The 22,868-nt window shown below is 37.4% G+C and overlaps 1 protein-coding gene across 1 annotated transcript in view; it reads right to left on the minus strand.

Moving 5' to 3' along the window:
• FAM120C (family with sequence similarity 120C) overlaps positions 1-22,868 on the minus strand; it is a 99,443-nt gene that overhangs the window by 35,019 nt on the left and 41,556 nt on the right. Inside the window, exon 10 of the mRNA XM_046673066.1 lies at positions 14,253-14,502. Coding sequence (XP_046529022.1) covers positions 14,253-14,502 — 250 coding nt within the window. The remainder of the gene's footprint in view (positions 1-14,252; positions 14,503-22,868) is intronic.

The following is a 22,868-nucleotide window of genomic DNA, read 5'->3' on the forward strand; positions in this document are numbered from 1 at the left end:
CATGTTCACCACCCAAAAACTAATTATAGTCCATCACCTCACATGTGAGGTGATGGACTATAATTAGTTTTTGGGTGGTGAACATGAGGTAATCTACACAGAATTCGAAATATATTTCGATGTACATCTGAAAGCTATATAATGTTATAATCCAATGTTACTGCAATAAAAAAAGAAAATCTTGGAATAAATTTAACCAAGGAAGTGAAAGACCTATACAATGAAAACTACAAGACTTTCATGAAAGAAATTAATGACAACATAAAGAGACAGAAAGGCATTCCATGCACGTGGATTGGAAGAATAAACAGTTAAAATGTCCATAACACCTAAAGCAATCTACAAATTAACCGCAATCTCTATCAGAAACCCAATGACATTCTTCACAGAAATAGAACAAAGAATCCTAAAATTCATATGGGACAACAAAAGACCCCAATTACCAAAAGTATCCTGAGTAAAAGTACAAAGCTGGAGGTATCACACTCCCTGATTTCAAAATACACTACAAAGCTGTAGTCATCAAAACAACATGATACTGGCAGAAAAATGAACACACAGATCAATGGATCAGAATTGAGGACCCAAAAATAAACTCACACATCTATGGACAGCTAATTTTTGACAAAGGAGCCAAGAACATAGAATGGAGGAAAGAAAATCTCTTCAATAAATGGTGATCATGTGATTTTTATTCTTCATTTTGTTACTGTGGAGTATCACATTGATTGATTTGCGGATGTTGAATCATCCCTGCATCCCTGGAATAAATCTCACTTGATCTTGGTGTATGATCCTTTCAATGTATTGGTGTATTCAATTTCTAATATTTTGTTGAGGATTTTAACATCTATGTTTATCAGCGATACTGGCCTGTAATTTTCTTTTTTGTGTTGTCCTTGTCTGGTTTTGGTATCAAGGTAATGTTGGCTTTCTAAAATGAGTTAGGAAGCATTGCTGCCTCTTCAACTTTTTGAAAAAGTTTGAGAAGGATAGATGTTATATCTTCGTTGAACGTTTGGTAGAATTCACCAGTGAAGTCATGTGGTCCTGGACTTTTGTTTTTGGGAGAGCTCCATTCAACGTTTCTTTAAATTTTTTAAAAAATTTTTTATTTTTCCTTTTTCTCCCCAAAGCATACCTGGTGCATAGTTGTATATTTTTTAGTTGTGGGTCCTTCTAGTTGTGGCATGTGGGATGCTGCCTCAGCATGGCCTGATGAGCAGTGCCATGTCCGCGCCCAGGATCCAAACTGGCGAAACCCTGGGCCGCTGAAGCGGAGTGCGCGAACTTAACCACTCGGCCATGGGGCCGGCCCCCATCAACATTTCTTGTACGACAAGTCTAGTGGTGGTGAAATCCCTCAGCTTTTGTTTGTCTGAGAAAGGCTTTATTTCTCCTTCATATCTGAAGACAACTTTGCTGGATAGATTATTATTGGTTTACAATTTTTGTCTTTCAATATTTTCAATATATCTTTCCACCTTCTCCTGGGTTTCTGTTGAGAAATCTGCTGATAGCCTAATGGGGATTCATTTTTAGGTTATTTTCTTTTTCCCCTGGCTTTTAATATTCTTTCTTTGTCATTGATTTTTGACAGTTTTATTATCATGTGTCTTGGATAAGGTCTTTTTTGTGTTGAGATGATTGGGTGTTGTATTAGCTTCATGAGTTGTATATCCAGTTCCTTCCCCAAGTTTGGGATGTTCTCAGCTATTATTTCTTTAAATAAGCTCTCTGCTCCTTTTCTGTCTCTCTTCTCCTTCTGGGATACCCATTACCCTTATGCAGCCCTTTGTCATGGAGTTGGATAATTCTAGTAGAATTTCTGCATTTATTTTTAAGTAAGTCTTATTTCTCCCTCTTCTTCTACCAGCATCATTTCCAGGTTTCTATCTTTGAGCTAGCTAATTTTCTCTTCCATATGATCTGCTGTATTTCCTATGCTTTCTAATGCATTCTTCATCTGATTTATGGAGTTCTTCAGTTCCATAATTTGTTTGGTTCTTTTTTAGAGTTTCAACTTCTTTGGTAAAGTATTCCTCTGTTTATTTATTTTATTCCTGAGCTCACAAACCTGCCTTTCTGAGTTTTCTTGTAGTTCCTTGGGTTTCTTCATGACAGCTATTTTGAATTCCTTATCAGTTAGATCACAATCTTCCATGACTTTGTGTTTGGTTTCTGGACACTTGTTTTCTTTTTCTAATGTTATGGTGCCAGGGCTTTTTGTGGTGCTTGCTGAGTTATTCGTCTGCCAGCACATTTGTTGTAGCAAACATGCTTTTTATTTAGGTATAGCTTTGTTTGTTTTGATTCAAACTTTTGAACTGGCTGGAAGGCCTTACTTTTGTTTTTCAGTAGGTGGTGCTATAGTGCTAGTTTTTGGTTTCTCTTACCTGCGCTGACTCTGGCTATATTTGAAGCTCTGCACATTCCACCTTGCACCACCTCTATTCAGGGTGTCACCAGTACTCTTGTCATTGCTGCTTGTATTTCTGGGGGTCACTGATGTGTTGCTGTTGCCAGTGTCACTGTGGTTGCTAGCTTTGCTGCCAGGGGCACAGAGATGGCTGATGTTTCTGCTGTATCTGGGACCACCTGAGTTGGAAGCTCCACTGCTGTGGTGGGGGGAGGGGGAGGGTGTGGAGGGATCCAGGTATGTGGGGCACCAGCTCAGCTGTTGCTTGCTACCTCACGGCTGCAGGCATTGCTGCAGTTGGGATGTCAGAGTCATGTGGGCACCTCTGCCACTGCTACCAGGCTCTTAGCTGCAGCTGGGTGGCTCGGGACCATGGGGCTCTGCCTCCATTGCTGCTCTGCTCTGTGGCACTGTTTCAGCTGGCTGGCTGGAGTCACATACACGCCTCTGCTGTTGCCCACTGAGTTCTCTGGGGCTGGGGATGGCTGGCAGAGCCACCACAGCAGGGGGACCAGGGTCTTGGGCACTGCCTCTGCTGTTCTGCATTTAGCCTCCTCTGTGTGCTCCACTTCACCCACCTCTATATGTACCAATGTGTGGATCTTTCCAGTGTCATAGTTTGTTGTGCAATTTAGCCTTTGTTGGGTTATAGATGTTTTACTTGCTGTAGGTTGAAGAGGCGAGACAAAAGGATCCTCTCATGCCACCATGATGATATCTTAAAACATTTTATTGTCTTAATGTTTATTTTGTCTGGTATTAGTACAGCCACTCCAGCAACCTTATGGTTGTTGTTTGTATGTATAGCTTTTTCTATCCTTTTACTTTCAACCCATTTGTATCTTTGAATCTAAAGTGTGTCTCCTGTAGACAGCATATAGTTGGATTTTGTTTTCTTATCTAATCTGACACTGTCTGCCTTTTAATGGGATTTTTAATCCACTCAAATTTAATGTTATTGATAGGGTAGCTTTGCATCTGCCATTTTGCTTTTTATATGTCTCATGTGTTATCTGTGACTCTATTCCTTCTTTATTGTCTTCTTTAAGTGGACACTTTCTAGTGTAACGTTTTACTTCCTTTAGTAATTTTCACATTATATTTTTGAGTTATTTTCTCTAGGGTCTATAATATACATTGTAATAGTATCTATTTTAGATATATACTAACTTTATTCCAGTGAAATATCAAAACTGTATTCTTATATAGCTCCATTCCCTCCTCTCTTTTTTGTGGTATTTTTGCTATACATGTCACGTCTGCACAAACCCAATATTTTGTTGTAATTATTACTGACAAATAAAAATGGCAAGTAATAGGATATATTGGAATATATGAGGAAGCCATTTGGTATAAACCTAATTCGGCCTGACCTTGTCTTTCCAAAAGGGCCTGACCAAGGCCGTTGAGCATGCATTGTATATCTGCTTTAGAGATTCCCTATGGCAAGAGCAAAGGCCCTTGAGATAAAGGTGCAACTTCTCTCCCCCTCCCAACGTTGGCATCTCCTTAAAGATTAAGCATCTTTCTTTAGGCTGGGAATCGATTGCAGCGCTCATCTGTGACGTCCCCAGCCGGAGGCAACACACCTGCCACCCGGCGGCGTTCACTGAGACAGCAGACCTATCTGCCGTTTCCATCAATTGCTGTGCTGACAGAGCAGCCTTGTGACTATTGTAAAAGGGACATTTCAATCATATGTGAAACATACTCTTTGAGGGTATATAACCACCCTGTATACCCTCACTTCTTTGGAGTGCTCTGTTCCTTTGTGGAAAGACTCTCCCGGGTTATAATCCTAAGATTTAAGCTCAGAATAAACTCACCCAAATTTTCATTTATAGATTGGTTATGGATTATTTTCATTGACATTACCTTATATAATCTTATTTCTTTTAATGAAGCTGAGAGAAGAAAGGAGAGCAAGTAAATATTTGTAACTTTTGTTGTATTAACCTAATTATTTTTGGTTCTCTTCTTGTAGATTTACCATCTGGTGTCATTTCCTTACTCCAATACATCTTCGTTCCCATACACCTTCTTTTTCCTGATATTGTCAAATATATTACATTTCTATATGTTAACAGGCTCAAGAATATAATTATATACATATTGTTTGATGTAATTACTTTTTAAATAAGTTAAGAGAAAAAAGGAGAAGAAATATGCAATTATTCTGTCTTTTTAAATTACCTACATAATTACCTTTACTGGTGTTATTTTTTTTTAATATGGATTTGAATTACTGTCTGTTGTCACTTGCTTTCATCCTGTAGAACTTCCTTTAGTATTTCTTTTAGTAAAGCAAGTCTGTTAGCAACACATTCTCTAATTTTTTCTTTTATTTTGAATGTCTTTCTTTCACCTTCATTCTTGAAATATAGTTTTACTGGATATAAGATTAACATTTGAGGGGCCGGCTCCGTGGCCGAGTTGTTAAGTTTGCGTGCTCCGCTGCAGCGGCCCAGGGTTCGGATCCTGGGCACGGACATGGCACCACTCGTCAGGCCACATTGAGGCAGCGTCCCACATCCCACAACCAGAAGGACCAGCAACTAAGATATGCAACTGTGTACAGGGGGGTTTGGGGAGAAAAAACAGAAAAAAAAAAGATTGGCAACAGTTGTTAGCCCAGGTGCCAATCCTTAAAAAAAAAAAAAGATTAACATTTGAGTGCTTCATATTTCAGCACATTGAATTATGTTGTCCCAATGCCTTCTGGTCCCCACTATTTCTGATGAGAATCTAACATTTGTGGTTCCCTTGCATGTGATGAGGTGTTTTTTTCTTACAACATTCAAGATGCTCTCTTTGTCTTTGGCTTTCATCATTTTGACCATGATATACCTGGTGTGGTTCTCTTTGTGTTTATCATACGGAGTTCACTGAACTTCTTGGATGTATAGATTAATGATTTTCATAAAATCTTGGAAGTTTTCAGCTATTATTTTTTGGAACATTATTTTCTATCCCTTTCTCTCTCTCCTCTCCTTCTGGTACTTCAGTTGCATGTATGTTGGTTCACTTAATGGTGTCACTCATTTCTCTGAGGCTCTGTTCAGTTTTCTTTATTCTTTTGTTTCTCTGCTCTTCAGATAACATAATCTCTATTAATCTGTCTTCAAGTTTGCTTTTCTTTCTTCTGCCAGCTCAATTCTACTGTTGATCCTCTCTAGTAAGTTTTTCATTTTAATTTATTTTACTTTTCACCTCTAGAATATTCACTTGGTTCTTTTTAATACTTTTTCTTTATTGATATCCTCTATTTGAGGAGACACTGTCATCACAATGTCTCCTTTTAATTGTTTATGCATGCTTTCATCTAGTTCTTTGAACATATTTAAAATAATTGCTTTGAAGTCTTTGTCGGCTAAGTTTACCATCTAGGCCCCTTCAAAAGTCTGCTTTATTTACTGAGAATAGGCCATACTTTCATCTTTCTTAGAGTGTCTTGGAAGTTTTTGTAGAAAACTGGATATTTTAGATAATATAATATGACAATACTGGATAATGACCCCACCCTCCAGCCCAAGGCTGGTTGATGTTGCTTGCTTATTGTTCTCTTGTTCATTATTTAGTGACTTGGCTGCACTAATTCTGTGAAATCTATTTCCTATGCAGGGTGTTGCCTCTGATGTTTCTACTGAGAGCTTTCCCCCTTGTTTTTATCTTTTAGCTTGGCAATCTAGACGTCGCCCGTGGGTCAGCATAAGCCACTAATTGGTCAAAGATTAAGCTTAAGTCCTCTTAGCCAGTTAGATTTTTACCCTTTACCATTGAATATATGTGTGGAGTAAGGCTACTATAATAATTCAGGGAGCTGACACTTTTTGCCCCACATTCAGTGAGGGACTAGTAGTTTGGAGGTTCCTTCTCTGGTCATTGCTGAGAAGGCACAGCTTTGGGTATTGACAGTCTTCCAGACTGGCAGGGATGAGTTTGACTTTAGTTTTAAGCCTGGCTTCCTAGGAGTTGCCTTTGGGTGACAGAAGTTTATTGCTCAGTCAATGTTTGTCCAGAAGTCGTGTTTCAGTTCCTTGTGTCAGTGAAGTATCTGCCCTGTGTTGATGGGTCTTTGTGTGGTTGGGGGAATGCTTTCAAGTCTGCTCCATGTCCTGTTCTAGTTGCTCCCAAGTAGGTGCCATCTAAGCATGCACATATCCTTCCTGATCCCCAGAGTTGACTATGATCACAGGAGGGCTCCTCTTGACTGTTTCTTTCCCTGGTTCTCTCTAGAAAACTTCTGGATGCTCTGCAGTTTTGCTTGTATCAAGCAGCTACTAGCCTCCTCTTAATTCCTCACCATCAAGATCCCTATTGTTCTTGACATGCTCTTAGACATGGAATTCTCCATGCTCTTTTCCAAATAAAGACAGTCCTTTCAGGCAGAGGCATGGAGCTCCTCATTCCTATGGCCTGCTACCCGCCCCAGAAGAACTCCAGGTCATTGCACCAGAGGTGGGGCTGCTTTTCCCAGAGTGACAAGTGACACACCTGCTCTACAAGTGGGCATTGAGGATGGGGGTGGAGCTGAGGTCTTTTTGGCTTGACCCTCTCAGTAAGGAAACTCCTTCCTACACGTGAGGTGGAAGGGGATGATTGAGGCCCAGAGTATTCTTGGCAAGCTGCCCCTGGATTAGAGCTTCTGCCCTGAGTTGGAGACTAGGTAGGTGATCCTCTTTACCATACCTACCTGGACACAGGGCTGGTATCATGAGAAATGACAGTATTCCCCTCCCAGTGTGAAACTATATCCCAAGAATGGGAGCTGAGAGGAAAAGGAGCACCCATCTTCTGGGCTATCTATGCCTGAGGGTTAAATGATTTAGAAATATTATTTTAAGTTAAATTGTAATTTTTCTGGGGAGAGGGTTTGCCCACCTCCTTGCAGTGCCCTTCTGGAAGTCCTATCCTCTGTCTTCCTTTTTTTTTCTTGTGGTAAAATATACATAACATAATATTAACCGCTTTAATAATTATTAAGTGTACAGTTCAGTGGCATTAAGTACATTCACTTTATGGTGCACCATCCCACCACTCATCTCCAGAAATTTTTCTTCTTCTCAACTTGAAACTCATACCTATTAAACACTAACTCCTCATTCCCTCCTCCCCTCATCCCCCAGAAACCACAATTATACTTTATATCTCTGAATTTGACTACTCTAGGTACCTTATATAAGTGAAATCATACAATATTTGTCCTTCTGTGGCTGGCTTACTTCACTCAGTATAATATCTTCAAGGTTCAGCCATGTTGTAGCATGTATCAGAATTTCCTTCCTTTTTAAGTTTGAATAATTTTCCATTGTATGCATATACCACCTTTTGTTTATCAATTCATCCACTGATGTAAATGAATTGCTTCCATCTTTTGACTATTGTTAATCTTCTTCTGGTTCTGTTGTATGTGATAAGTTGTTTTTCTCTTGCTTCTTTCAAGACTGTCTTTTAACAGTGTCTAAGTGTGGATCTTTGAGTTTATACTACTTGGAGTTTTTGATCTTGGGTGTCTAGATTTAAGTTTTTCATCAAATTTGGGAAGTTTTCAATTCTTATTTCTTCATATATTTTCTAACCACCCCCTCTCTCCTGGGTCACCTATTATGCATATATTGGCATGCTTGATGTTGTCCTACAGGTCTCTTAGACTCTTTTCATCTTTACTCATTCTTTTTACATTTTATCTTCAGATTGGATAATCTCTATTGATCTATCTTCAAGTTCACTGATTTTTTTCTTTTCTCAGCTCAAATTTGCTGCTGAGCTCCTCAAGTTAATTTTTCATTTCAATTGTTGTACTTTTCAACTCCAGAATATTTATTTGGTTTCTTTTTGTAATTTCTATCTCTTTATTGCTATTCCCTATTTGGTGAGTCATTGCTATCATATTTTAATTCTTTAAATATTGTTTCCTTTAGTTATTTGAACATATTTATAGTAGCTGATTAAAAGTCTTTATTTACTATGTCCTACCTCCATACTCCCTCAGAGACAGTTTCTACTGACTGCTTTTTGTCCTGTGTATGAGCCATACATTATTATTTTTCTTTGCAAGTCTTGTAATTTTTTGTTGGACATTGGACAGTTTTGATAATATATCATAGCAACTCTGGACTTTTCACTCCCCCCCAAGCATTGTTGTTGCTGCTGTTTTTGTTTGTTTAGTAGCGTCTGGATGAATTTTGGAGAGTCTGTCTTTCCTGCAGTGTGTGGCCTGATGTCCCTGCTCAAATTTTTATTTTTAATTCTTTTCATTTTTAAGCCTAGCTTCCTAGGAGTCTCCCTCGGATCTCCATAGCTTACTAGCTAATGATTAGTCAAATGTAATGCAGAAACATCTTGAGACAATAAAACTTCCATTTCTGCTGAGGAGGTCTATGTGTAGGTTGGGGCATACATTAAAAATTTAGGCAGTTTATAAGTCTGGCTTTTATTTTTACCTTGTGCAGGTCTCATGTTCAGCCAGGTATGAATATGTGATTGGGGCTCTCTCTCCAGTCTTTTCTGAGTGTGTATGCAACCCTACACATGTACACAACCTTCCAGACTCCCAGGAATATATGGGAGCTTATCAAAATCCTTTATTACTGTCATATTGCCCAGATCTCCCATTTAAATTCTTGGCATGGTGTATCGCAAACAAAGGCAACTGAGGTGTTTGCCTTCCCTGATTGTTTGCCAATGTTTTTACTATTGTTTTTGACAACATCCTGGGCTTGAGACTTCTTTATTTATTTTCATTTACAAAATTCCTTCCTTGCCTCAAGATTAGTTAAATCATTGCTTAGTTTTTATTCTACCTTTTATCTTTCTTTGTCTTTGCATTTATCTCTATAATCAATCCATCTGGAATTTATGTGAGGCAAGGCTCTAGCTTGATGTTTTCTCCCCAAATACCAATCCAATTTTCTCAACAATTATTGAAAACTTCATCTATCCCTCATTGATATGTGAAACTTCTTTAGCATACTTTAAATTGTCATATTCTAGGGTCTTACTCAGTATTATATGTTCTAAAATAATGACCTATCAATTTTTGTGCCAGTATCAATCATTTTAGCATGAGTTTATAATACTCTTTGGTATTTTTTTTGTTTGAACCAAGATTCCTCTTATTGTTCTTTTTAAAAAATTCCAAGCTATTCTTGTTCATTTGCTTTTCCCAACAAACTTTAGAATTATTCTGTCAGGTGAACAAAAACTAGTTCTTATATACCTTTACTCTTTATATTTCAAGATGGCACTGGTTAACTCAAATGCCCTTTTACAGCTGGGAATAAATCTGCTGCTTCTTAATAGAACTGCTTCTCATAAGAGACTCCTCAACTTCACCCATGAATCTAGAGGACTGAACTTGTCCAATTTTATGTTCTATTTCTGGAAAACTGGTCAGATTTGAATGAACCTTTGCTAAAAATGATAGGGCCTTGGTGTATGCCTCTTCACATTCAACAGGGATGCACCTCACCCCTAGAAGCCTGACAGAGTCCCTCATTATCCCTCCCTCCTCAGTGGTGACTATTGCATGTGTAAAGGTTCTGCCTTCCTCAAACTGTATCAACCTGTCCTAGTAGACTCTCATTTCTCTAGGCCAACTATCCAAGAGCTTCACCAATATAAGTTTTAGTCACAACTTCCCTAGCATTACTTTACTTTCATGAGAGGTATCTTTTAACCTACAGTTAGTAAAAGCAATTGAGGAGTTTAGACTCCTAGCACTCAATCAGGCCATAGTTCAATGTTCCTCCTACCCAGTCTCTACCTGATATTGGTGGGCAATGCATTATGTAGGATAAATTAATCTTCATTTAAAGTTGAATTTTAAGTTTCCAACCAGATTTTATGTTAATCTTTAAAACTGTATTTTTCTATCATTTTGTCTTTTAAAAAGCATAGGAATTGGAAGTTGGAGTGACTTAGGTTCAAACTTTGCACTACCCCTTGCTAGCTATGTAAACTTTGAAAGTCACTTATCTGAGCCCATGTTTCCTCATGTATAAATGGAGATAAATAATACTTGCTTTTCAGCACTATTATGAGAATTAGTAGCATCATACACAAAGGGCTGACTTAGCACATTGCCAGGTACATAACATGTAATATTACAGAACCCGTTCTTATGGATTTTATGAAGATTGATCATTACCTTGTGCTTTAATAATGATCTTACATGGGTTACTGATTTATATAGGGCAGTTCCCCCCTACACTAAATGGCTCCAGATGATGCCTCTTCTTTTTGGGTTCTTAGGTCTTTTATTTTTTTTTAAGTTATTTTTTATTTTTGGAGGAAGATTAGCCCTGAGCTAACATCTGCTGCCAATCCTCCTCTTTTTGGGGAGTAAGACTGGCCCTGAGATAACATCCATGCCCATCTTCCTCTATTTTATATGTGGAACGCCTACCACAGCATGGCTTGCCAAGCAGTGCCATGTCCGCACCCGGGATCTGAACCGGCGAACCCCAGGCCACGGAAGCGGAAGTGCGCACTTAACCACTGCACCACTGGGCCAACCCCATGGGTTCTGAGGTCTTCTTAAAATCTTTAAAATAATAAGACTATATCTTTTTCCCTGCTTTTAGGCAGTAGGGAATCGCTTACCATTACTGTCACCAGGACTGATTCTAAGAATAGCTCCTACTCCCTATCTCACCTCCCTTGCAATTTTCCGCTTCTGATCTGTTGTATGCTGGGAAATCAGGTGACCGAATTGTCAAAAATGCATCTAAGTTAAGAATAAATAGGTCGAGCAGGAGGCTAAGGGTTTCTCTTCAGGGGAAGCATATAAAACCTATTAGATTATTAGAGCATAGTCTTTATGATAGCTATTATAGCTGGTCATAAGACATTTTTACTTCTTTTCTTTTTTTTTTTTTAGGAAGATTAGCCCTGAGCTAACATCTGCTGCCAATCCTCCTCTTTTTGCTGAGGAAGACTGGCCCTGAGCTAACATCCGTGCCCATCTTCCTCTACTTTATATGTGGGACACCTGCCACACCATGGCTGGACAAGTGGTGAGTAGGTCCACACCTGGGTTCTGAATGGGGGAACCATGGGCCGCCGAAGCAGAACATGTGAACTTAACTGCTGCGCCACTGGGTCAGCCCCTGTAAGTCACCATTCTTAACATATATTAAGCATCTATTATGTGATATTGCCCCTGCATGCATTATCTCAATCCTCAAACAGCTCTGAGAAGTAAGAATTATTATACCCATTTATAGTGAGGAAATAGAAGCTCTAAAAGGCTAAAGTGACTTATCCAAGCTGAAAAGTGCCAAAGCCAGAATTCAAACTAAGGCCTGTCCAGTTTCAAAGCTCAATGCTCTATAAGCCTCTGGTGACTTGAAGGGATTGACTCTCTCTTTGCACAAAAACCTACTTCTTCTACATCAGCAAATAACTGATGAGAAAGTGTAACAGAAAATAGAATACTATCTTGAATCCCAACAAGATGTATCAAACACCCAGGAATTAATTTAAAATGCAGAAGACCTCTATGGAAAAAAATGAACTCTACTAAGATATAAGGGAAGAGACCTGCATAAAGGGAGAGGTAAACTATGATCTTTGGATGGGAAGACTTAACATTATAAAGATGTCAACTCTCCCCAAATTAATCTATAAATTCATTCATTGACAAAAAATCCCAACAAGATTTTGTGGAAACAGGACTAATTATAAATTATATATGGAAGAATAAAGGCTCCTGTGGTTCAGAAATAGCTAGTACAAGTCTGAAACAAAAAAAAAACAAAGAGCAGAGATTTGCCCTAACTAATATTAAAGCAAATTACAAAGCCTTAATAATTGAAACAATGTGATCCTAGCAGGGGATCAAATATAGGCAATGGAACAAAACAGAATCCAGGAATGGACTCATGTATATATAGCTTGGTACAAAGGAGAGGTGGTAATATGAATCAATGGGAAAAGGAGATCATTTAATAAATGGACTTGGGAAAATTGGCTCATCATGTAGAGAAAATAAAATTAGATCTTTCTTATAGCATATACAGAATAAATACCCACTAAAGACCTGACATGGAAGGCAACATTATAAAACTATAAGAAAATGTAGAAAAATATCTTTGTGATCCAGGAGGAGGAAAGAATTTATTAAATAAGATCCCCAAAGCACACACCATAACAGTACAATTTGATGGGTTTGACAAAATTAAAATTAAATACTTCTTGGTTAGAGGTGAAGTGTACCAATATCTGCAATGCACTTGGAAACGAATCAAAAAGGATGGATAAATGGATAGCTAGAAATGGATAGATGGAGAGTTATATGAGACAAATAAGTATAGTAAAATGTTAATTGTAGAATATAAGTGGTGGTCATGTGGGTGTTCAGCATACTATTCTTCCAACTTTTCTATATGTATGAAGTTATGATAATAAAAGGGTGGTGAAAATCAAATACTTTTGTTCAACAAAGATATTGTATATAAAGTTTTAAAGAATTGTGACTGACTGGAAAAGATATTCGATATACACAGAGATATGGAAAAGATATTTGCTATATATGTGTATACACGCACACATATCTAACAAGAAACTTCTGTAATCAACAAGAAAAAGACAAGTAACCTAAAAGAAAATTTGCAAGATAAACAGGTAGTTCAGAGAATGAAAAAACAAATGGCTAATATGTATAAAACAGAAGCTCAATCTTGTGTGTAGTCAAAGAGATGCAAATTAAAATAAAAGATAATACTTGAAGCCCATTGGATGGGCAAAAATTAAGAAGTTATATGATAGCAGTACTGGCAATATTATGAAGAACTAGAAACCCTCATTCATTGTTCATAGGACTATAAATTAGTACAAATATAAGCTAGAGCAATTTGGCAATATTTGGTGAAAAACCTATATGCATATTTTACAGGATCCAATAATTCTACTCCTGAGTATTTACTTCAGATGAACTGACACAGAAACACAAAGAGACAGAGAGAGAGACATCTATGAAGATATTCCCTGCAGCACTGTTTGTAATACCCAAGAACTGGAAAGAACTATCAATCAATAAATGAAATACTGTGATATTAGTATGTGATGGAACATGATCCAGCATTCATGAGGAATGAATCATATGTGAATATGGATAGATCTCAAAAATAACACTGAGTGAAAAATGTAAGAAATAGAATGATATGTACAGCAAAATATTTTTCATGTTAAAAAAGGAAAAAAATATATACATATAAACACTATTGACAGTGCATGGATACATGTGTCTAAACAAATATATAGAAGATAGCTTGGAAGGACACACATAGAATATCCAAGAGTGGATAACTATGGGTAGAGAGGAGAAGGGGACTGGATCAGGAATAAAGACTGAAGGAGACAAAAACCAAATATAAAACCAAATATAAAAAGAGGTCATGCGTGGACTGATGATGACAGTAGATCATAAACCAAGGAGACTATCATAGCAATCAATTTCAGTGTTTCTGAAGTCTAAACAAAACATAAAATGAAAACTTGCCTACCCCAAAACACTGTAAGAATATTTACTTACAGTCTGAGAAAGACAAACACCAGATGATTTCACTCATATGTGGAATATAAACAAGTACTGGGACAAAGAAAACAGTTCAGTGGTTACCAGGGGAAGGAGGGTGAGGGGGTACAGGGAGTGCAGGGGAGCACCTATGTGGTGACAGTCAAGAAATAATGTACAGCTGAAATCTGACATTGATGTAAACTATTATGAACTCAATAAAACACACACACACACACACACTCACTTGCTTAAAGGAAATGTTTAAAAAGTAAAAGAGAAATGAACTGGTCATCTCCCTGTCACATGACTTACCGGAGAACACAGCACATGAGCAGCAGATGAGTGGGGACATTAGCTGGATTGAGCATACTGGGTGTGTCTGACTTCATACAGGCCAGGAAAGCCCGCATCCTTCTGTTCTTGTCCTCAACTGCTTTGCCTAGCCAGAGCTTCTTGAGGTTTGGGCAAGTCCATTCCCGAAATGTCAGTGCAGACACCAGCTCAGGGGTCTGAGGTGACTTCCCTTTATAGGCAGACCACTCTTTAAGGATCACTGAAGGAACTATAAAACAGAAAATGAGGAAAAACAGGCTCTAGAGACTTTCTGAGCATTTCTGCAGCTGGCCACAATTGACAGGATCCATTTCAACATCTTTTTATTTTTTGTCACTATAATTTTTATTGTTAGCAGGAGAAACAGCAGGAGTAGTAAGCATTTTTTGGATGCTTCATTTGAGTTAAGTACTTTACACATAAATGTAAATTCCATTTATTCCTCAGAACAATCCTGAGACAGAAGTATTATGACTATATTATCACAAAACATAGTGCTCATTTTTGAGATGAAGAAACCAAGGCTCAATGTCACACAGTTCTTAATTACTTTAAAACACATTTCTTAAGTAGATGTACCAGGCTAGGCAAAGAAAGAAGTTCAAGGAGGAAATATGTGAAATACCTGGCTTCATAACAGACTACAGGACACCCCAAAAGACTTTAAAGAATTTCACAAAATTCTCAAAAATCAACATCTTTTAGATTTAGGAAGGTGTAACAGACAAGGAAAACACAGCTGCTGTCTACTTTTAGTATATCTCAGGCTCCTGAGTTGTGGCTTCTTTCACTTAAGACGTCTAGCATCTACTCAAATACCCAAGCTAGAAACCTGGAAGTCATTCTAGAATCTTTGCTCTCCTTCACCTCCTACACATCTGGTTGTTCCCAAGGTCCTGATGATTCTATTACCTTATCAGCCCTTATATCTGTCCTCTTTTCTTCATCACACCAAATATTGTAGAAGTTCAGATCTCATCTTTCACCTGACAAGAGTCTCCAGAGTGTTGTCCCTGTCTTCATTGCGTCCGGTAGCCCTCACACCCAGGCTCCACAATCACTAGAGTGCTCTTTTTAGAAAACTTTTTAGTTTGAAATAATTATAGATTCACAGGAGTTGTAAAGATAGTAGAGAGAGGTCCTATGTATCCTTTACCCAGTTTTCCCCAATGGTTATGTCTAAAATAATTATAATACAATATCCAAGCTAGGAAATTGACAGTGGTATAATTGTGTATATAGTTCTCTGCCATGTTTAGATTTGTGTAACCACTACTGCAATCAAGATATAGAACTACTCCATAACCACAAAGATCTCCCTTCTGCTACCCCTTATATGGTCACACTCAACGTCCTCCAGCACTATCTGTAATTCCTGGCAACCACTAATCTGTTCTCCATCTCTATAATTTTGTCAATTTGAGAATGTTATATAAATGGAATCATACAGTATGTGACCTTTTGAGACTGGCGTTTTCACTCAGCATAATGCCTTTAAGATCCATTCATGTTGTTGCATGTATCAATAATTCATTCCTTTTTTTGTTGAGTAGTATTCCATGGTATGGATGTACCACAGTTTAACCACTCACCTTTTAAATGATGTTTGGGCTGTTTCCAGTTTGAGGCTCTTATGAATAAAGCTTTGTGTGCAACTTCCTGCATGAAAATAAGTCTTCATTTCTCTGGGATAAATGCCCAAAAGACTAAGTGCTGAGTTGTATGGTAAGTCTATTTTTAGTTTTGAAATGAATGGCCAAATTACTTCCCAGAGCAGGGCTACCCTTTTACATTCCCACCAGCAAATTTATGAGTGATCCAGTTTCTCCACATCCAATTCAGCATGTGGTATCCTCACCATTATTTTAGCCATTCTGATAGGTATGTAGTGATACTTCATTGTGGTTTTAATTTGCACTTCTGTAATGGCTAATGATGCTGAACATCTTTCCATGTCTTCATTTGCCATATGTAAATTTCTTCAGTGAAATGTCTGAGCATGTATTTTGATGATTTTCTAACTAGATTGTTTTTATAACGTTCAGTTTTGAGTTATTCATATATTTTAGATATTAATCTAGATATGTGGTACTTGTTCATCTACAGATGTCCAATTGATCTGGCACCATTTGTTAAAAAGACTAGCCTTCCTGCAATGAAGTGCTTCTGCAGCTTTGTCAAAAATCACTTGGCTGTACTTGTATGAGGCTATTTCTGGGTTCCCTATTAGGTTCCATTGATCTATGTGTTTACACCACTGCCAATATCACACAGTCTTAATTATAATAGCTACATGATAAATCTTGTAATCAGGTAAAGTGATTGCTCCCAATTTATTATTCTTTTTCAAAAATGTTTTAGCTATTCTAGTTCCTTTGTCTTTCCATATAAATATTAGAATAATCTTGTTTATATCTACAAAGAATCCTGGCAGGATTTGGATAGAAATTGTGTTAAATATGTGTATCAATTTGGAGAGGATTCTTTATTATGTTGAGTCTTCTAATTCATGGACATTTATGTCTTTCCATTTACGTAGGTCTCCATTGCTTTCTTCCATCAGCATTTTGTAATTTTCAGCATACAGATCCTGAGCATTTTTTGTTAAATTTATACCTACGTATTTCACTTTCTTTGGAGGGACTGTAAATGGTATTGCATTTTTTATTTCAGTTCCACATATTCCTTGTTAGTATAGAGAAATACAATTAAATTCTGTATGTTTATTTTATATCCTTCTAGGAGTTTTGTTGTAGATTCCTTGAGGTTTTCTACATAGACTATGTGTCATCTGCAATTAGGGACAGTTTTATTTCTTCTTTTCTGATCTGTATGCCTTCTATTTTGTTTTCTTGCCTTCCTGTGCTGGCTAGAACTTCCAGTACTATTGAAGAGCACTGGTAAGGGCGGACATCCTAGCCTTGTTCCTGATTTTAGGAGAAAAACATTCAGTCTTTCACGATTAAGTATAATGTTAGCTGTAGGATTTTTGTAGATGTTCTTTATCAAGCTGAAGTAATTCCCTGTATTCCTAGCTTTCTGAGTTTTTTAATCATGAATTGTCAAATTTTGTCAAATGTTTTCAGCATCCATTGAGATGATCATGTTATTTTTCTTATTTAGCCTGTTTATATGGTGGATTACATTGCTTGATTGTTCAAATATTGAACCACCCTTACAACCATGTAATAAACCCTACTTGGCCATGGTGTATAATTCTTTTTATATGTTGCTGAATTCTATTGACTAATGTTTTGTTAAGAATTTTTACATCAATACTGATGAGGGATATCAGTCTGAAGAGTTGTTTTATGTACTCTCTATATCTGATTTTAATATTGGGGCAATACTGGCTTCATAGAATGAGTTGGGAAGTGTTCTCTCTTCTGTTTCTGAAAAGGACTGTGTAGAATTGATGTTAATTCTTTGTTAAATATTTGGGAGAATTCTCGAGTGAAACCAATTGAGTCAGATTCCTTTTTAGGGAAGTTTTAAATTAAATTTCATTAATATTTATAGGGATATTCAAATTATCTATTTTATATTAGATGAGTTGTGGTAGTCTGTATATTTTGAGAAATTGGTCTATTTTGTCTAAGTTGTCAAATTTATGTAGAGCTGTTTACAGTATTCCCATACAATCCTTTTGATGTCTGCAGGCTCTGTGGTGATATTCTGTCCTTCTTTTTTTTCTTCCTTTATTGAAGTATAGTTGACATACATTATGTCAGTTTCAAGTGTACAACATCATGATTCTACATTTATATACATTATGAAATGATCACCACAATAAGTCTAGTAACCATCTATCGCCATACACAGTTATTACAATATTACTGATTATATTCCCTATGCTGTACATTATATATCTGTAACTTACTTATTTTATAACTGAACGTTTGTACCTCTTAATCCCTTTCACCTATTTTGCCCAACCCCCCACCCCACTCCCCTCTGGCAACCACCAGTTTTTTCTCTGTATCTATGAATCTATTTCTGTTTTGTTTGTTCATTTGTTTTGTTTTTTAGATTTCACATATAAGTAAAATTATACAGTATTTGTCTTCCTCTGACTTATTTCGCTTAGCATAATGCCTTCTAGGTCCATCCATGATGTCACAAATGGCAAGATTTCATTCTTTTTTGTGGCTAATAGTCCATTGTATATATAAATACATCTTTTTTTTTTTTCTGAGGGAGATTAGCCCTGAGCTAACATCTGCTGCCAATCCTCCTCGTTTTGCTGAGGAAGGCTGGCCCTGAGCTAACATCCATGCCCATCTTCCTCTACTTTATATGTGGGATGTCTGCCACAGCATGGCTTGCCAAGCGGAGCTACGTCCGCACTCGGGATCCGAACCGGTGAACCCTGGGCCACGGAAGCGGAACATGCGCACTTAACCGCTGTGCCACCAGGTCGGCCCCTATATACATCTTCTTTATCCATTCATCTATCAATGGACACTTAGGTTGCTTCCACATCTTGGCTATTGCAAATAATGTTGCAACAAATATAGGGGTGCATTTATCTTTTCAAATTAGTGTTTTTGTTTTCTTTGGGTAAATACTCAGAAGTGGAATTGCTGGATCATATGGTAGTTTTATTCTTAATTTTTTGAAGAACCTCCATACTGTTTTCCATAGTGGCTGCACCAATTTACATTCCCACCAACAGTGCAGGAGGGTTCCCTTTTCTCCACATCCTTACCAACACTTGTTATCGCTTGTCTTTTTGATAACAGCCATTCTGACAGGTGTGAGGTGATAACTCATTATGGATGTTAGTAATTTGCCTCTTCTCTATTTTTTTCTTTCTTGCTAGAAGATTGTCGATTTTATTGTTCTTTTCAAAGAACCATGTTTTTGTTCTATTGATTTTTCTCTATTGTTTTTCTGTTTTCAATTTCATTGATTTCTGCTCTTGCCTTTGTTATTTCCTCCTTTTGGTTTGTCATGGGTTTAGCTTTCTCCTCTTCTTGTTTCTTGAGGTAAAAGTTTAGATGGCTGATTAGAGACTTTTTGTCTTTAATGTGAGCATTTAGTGCTATAAATTTCTCTCTCAGCAATTATTTAGCTCTATCTCACGAATTTTAATATGCTGTGTTTTTATTTTCATTTAGTTCCATATATTTCTTTCTTTCCCTTGAGACTTCCTCTTTGACCCATGCATTATATACAAGTACTTTGTTATTTTCCAAGTATTTGTAGATTTTCCTGTTATCTTTCTGTTGTTGATTTCTAGTTTGATTCCATAGTGGTCTGAGAATATACTTTGTATGATTTCAATTCTTTTAAATTTACTGAAGTTTGTTTTATGGTCCAGGATATGATCTATCATGGCACATGTTCTGTAGGCCTGTGAAAAAAAAGTGTATTGTGCTCTCGTGAGTTCTCTAAGAGTTAATTAGATCCTATTCATTGATGGTGTTGTTGAGTTCTACATTCTTGCTGATTTTCTGTCTAGTTCTTATACCCATTATTGAGAGGGGACTTGAAGTCTCTAATTATAATTGTGAATATGTCTATTTCTCATTAAGTTCTATCAGTTGCTACATCATATACTTTGTGGCTCTTTTGTTTGGTGATACATATTTAGGATTGCTATGTCTTCTTGGTGGATTGACCAATATGTAATGTCCCTCTCTGTCTCTGGTAATGTTTTTGCTCGGAAGTCTACTTTATGTTGCATTAATATAGCCATTCCCCCTTTCTTTTGATTAATATTTTCATGGTATACCATTTTTCATCCTTTTACTTTCAACCTACCTATATCATTTATATTTGAAGTGAATTTTTTGTAGACAGCATATAGTTGGGTCATGTTTTTTATCCAGCCTGTCAATCTCTGTATTTTAATTGGCATAGTTAGACTACTTACATTTAATGTAATTATTGATATGTTAGTGCTTAAGTCTGTCATTTTTTTTTCTGCTTGTTCTCGCTGTTTTTCATATCTCTGCTTTCTTATTTTTCCCTTCCTATGGGTTACTTGAACTTATTTTAGAATTTTATTTTGATTTATCTGTAGTGTTTTTGAGTGTATCTCTTTGTATAGCTTTTTCAGTGCATTTTATAGGTATTACATTATATATACATAACTTATCACAGTCTACTGGTGTTGACATTTTACCAGTTCAAGGGAAGTGTAGAAATGTGACCTTTGTTATGTCCCTTTACCCTCCCCCATTTATAATTGTCTTAAACATTCTCTCTACAGACATTGAAAACCACACTAAACAGTGTCATAGTTTTTGCTTCAATTGTGAAGCATAATTTGGAAAACTCAAGAGAAGAAGGAAAGTCTACTGTATTTATCAATATTTTTGTTCTTTCTATTGTTTTTTCCTCCCTCCTGAAGTTCCAAGATTCCTCCTTTTATCATTTCCTTTCTGTGTAGAGAACTATCTTAGGGTAGGTCTGCTTGTGAAAAATTATCCTAATTTTCCTTCATTTGAGAATTTCTTGATTCCCTCTTCATTCCTGGAGGATATTTTTGTTTGATAGAATTCTGAGTTGACAATTCTTTTTTTCCAGCTCTTGAAAATATTATGCTACTTCCCTCTGGACTCCATGGCTTCTTATGAGAGGATAGCTGTTATTTGTATTATTTTTCCCCTATAGGTAAAGCATTGTTTCTCCCTGGCTGCTTTCAATAATTTTTCTGTCTTTAGTTTTCAAAGGTTTGACCATGATATACCTTGGCATGGGTTTCTTTGGGCTTACACTGTTTATAATTCACCCAGCTTTTTGAATCTGTGGGCTTACATCTTTTGCCAAATTTGGGACTATTCCAGCCATTATTTCTTTGAATACTTTTATAGTCCCACCCTGTTTCTCTTCTCCTTCTGGGACTCTGATTACACAAATATTAGATTTTTTGTTACAGTTCCACTGGTCCCTGTTCATTTTTTCAGTCTATTTTCTCTCTGTTATTCAGATTGGGTAATTTCTATTCTTCTGTCCCCAAGTTCACTGATTATTTCATCTGCTGTCTCCAATCTTCTGTTTAACCCATCTATTGAGTATTTTATTTCAGTTATTGTGTTTTTTAGTTCTTAATTTCCATGTGTTCTTTATGTCTTCTATTTCTTTGCTAAGACTTTCTATTTTTAATTTGTATCAAGCATGTTCAGAATCGTTTGTCAAAGCATTTTTATGATGACTGCTTTAAAATCCTTGTTAGGTAATTCAAACATCTGTGTCATCTTAATGTTGGCATCTATTGATCTTCTTTCCTCAGTCAGTTTGAGATCTCAGTTTGAAATCTTTCTGGTTCTTGGTATAATGAAGGATTTTAAGTTGAAACCTGGACATTTGGGGTATTATTTTAAAGACTCTGGATCTTATGTAAATCTTGTGTTTTAGCAGGTCTTTTTCTGACATCACTCTAGTGGGTGAAGACTCCTCACTTGGTATTGTCTGACACCTCCCCAGCAGGGGCAAGTGAGGCACCTTGTTACAGTCTGGCAAGAGTAGAAGTCTAGGCTCTTCATTCAGCCTTTGCTGGTGGGGATATAGGTGGGCCACAGTTTTTCTGTGATGTTTGCCTGGAGTAGAGTGGTTATTATCTAAAAATTTTCTGCTTGCTAGGTTGTTCCTTTTGGGTCCTTTGGCTAGAAAGAAGAGGCTTTTCTTGGGGTTTTTTTTTTAGTATCACAATATTTTATAGCAATAGAAGGTAGCTGGAAATACTACTTGCTAACACAGACATTATGATACACAACCTCTGGGGGAGGAGTTAACAGGGAGAGTGTAGCAGAGGCCACTAGTTTAGACAGAGTCTTTCAATGGTCTGTTGAATTGATTGGATCTGCTGCTTCAGCTGTGAGCCTTCTCTGATGGTGACAGAACAGGCAATGAGAGGCCTAGAGATCTCACAGGTCCAACCCAGGGCCTGCTTGGAGTGCACAAACACAAAGGGCACATTCTTGTCTTCACACAGCAGCAGGAGGTGCAGGATGATCTCCAGGGGCTTGGTGTCTGCACCCATCACAATGAACTCGAGGATGCCTCTGTTGAGGGTTTTAGTGGCTTCACTGGCTCCTTTCTGAAGTTGCTTGTAGTTAACAAGACTCCTGAACAAGGTCCAATAGTTTCTTGGTGAGGTGGGCATCTGTGACCAGGTAGGCCTTCAGATTTACATCAGCCTCAGTCATGGCTGCGGTTCTGCAGTCTCACCACCCTTGAAGCACAGCTGATGTCAGAACACAAGTGCTTGCCTTGGCCTCTTGGGGCTTTTATCGGTCTGCACCTGTTGGTGTTTCTGGGCCGCCAGCTTGTCCCACACCCAGTCTGCGATATATGAGGCAAAAAGAAAACCCAGGGAACTGACTCACCTCTGTGTCATTTCTTGGATCCCAAGGTCCTTAGGTAGTCTGCCTTCTTCTCTTCATGTTCTAGAGTGTCTTGTGATTCTTTTATATATCATATCCTGGGCTTTTAGTTGTATTTAGCAGGAGGAATAGGGAAAAGTATATTTACTTCATCTTCCCAGAAGCAGAAATCTAGAGGGTTCTTTTGAACACACTAATTTGACCATGTCACTGCAGCTTAAAACATCTCAATGGTTCCAACTACCTACAGGATCAAATCCCA

The sequence above is a fragment of the Equus quagga genome, chromosome 10 (assembly GCF_021613505.1).
Source record: "Equus quagga isolate Etosha38 chromosome 10, UCLA_HA_Equagga_1.0, whole genome shotgun sequence".
Taxonomy (NCBI): domain Eukaryota; kingdom Metazoa; phylum Chordata; class Mammalia; order Perissodactyla; family Equidae; genus Equus; species Equus quagga.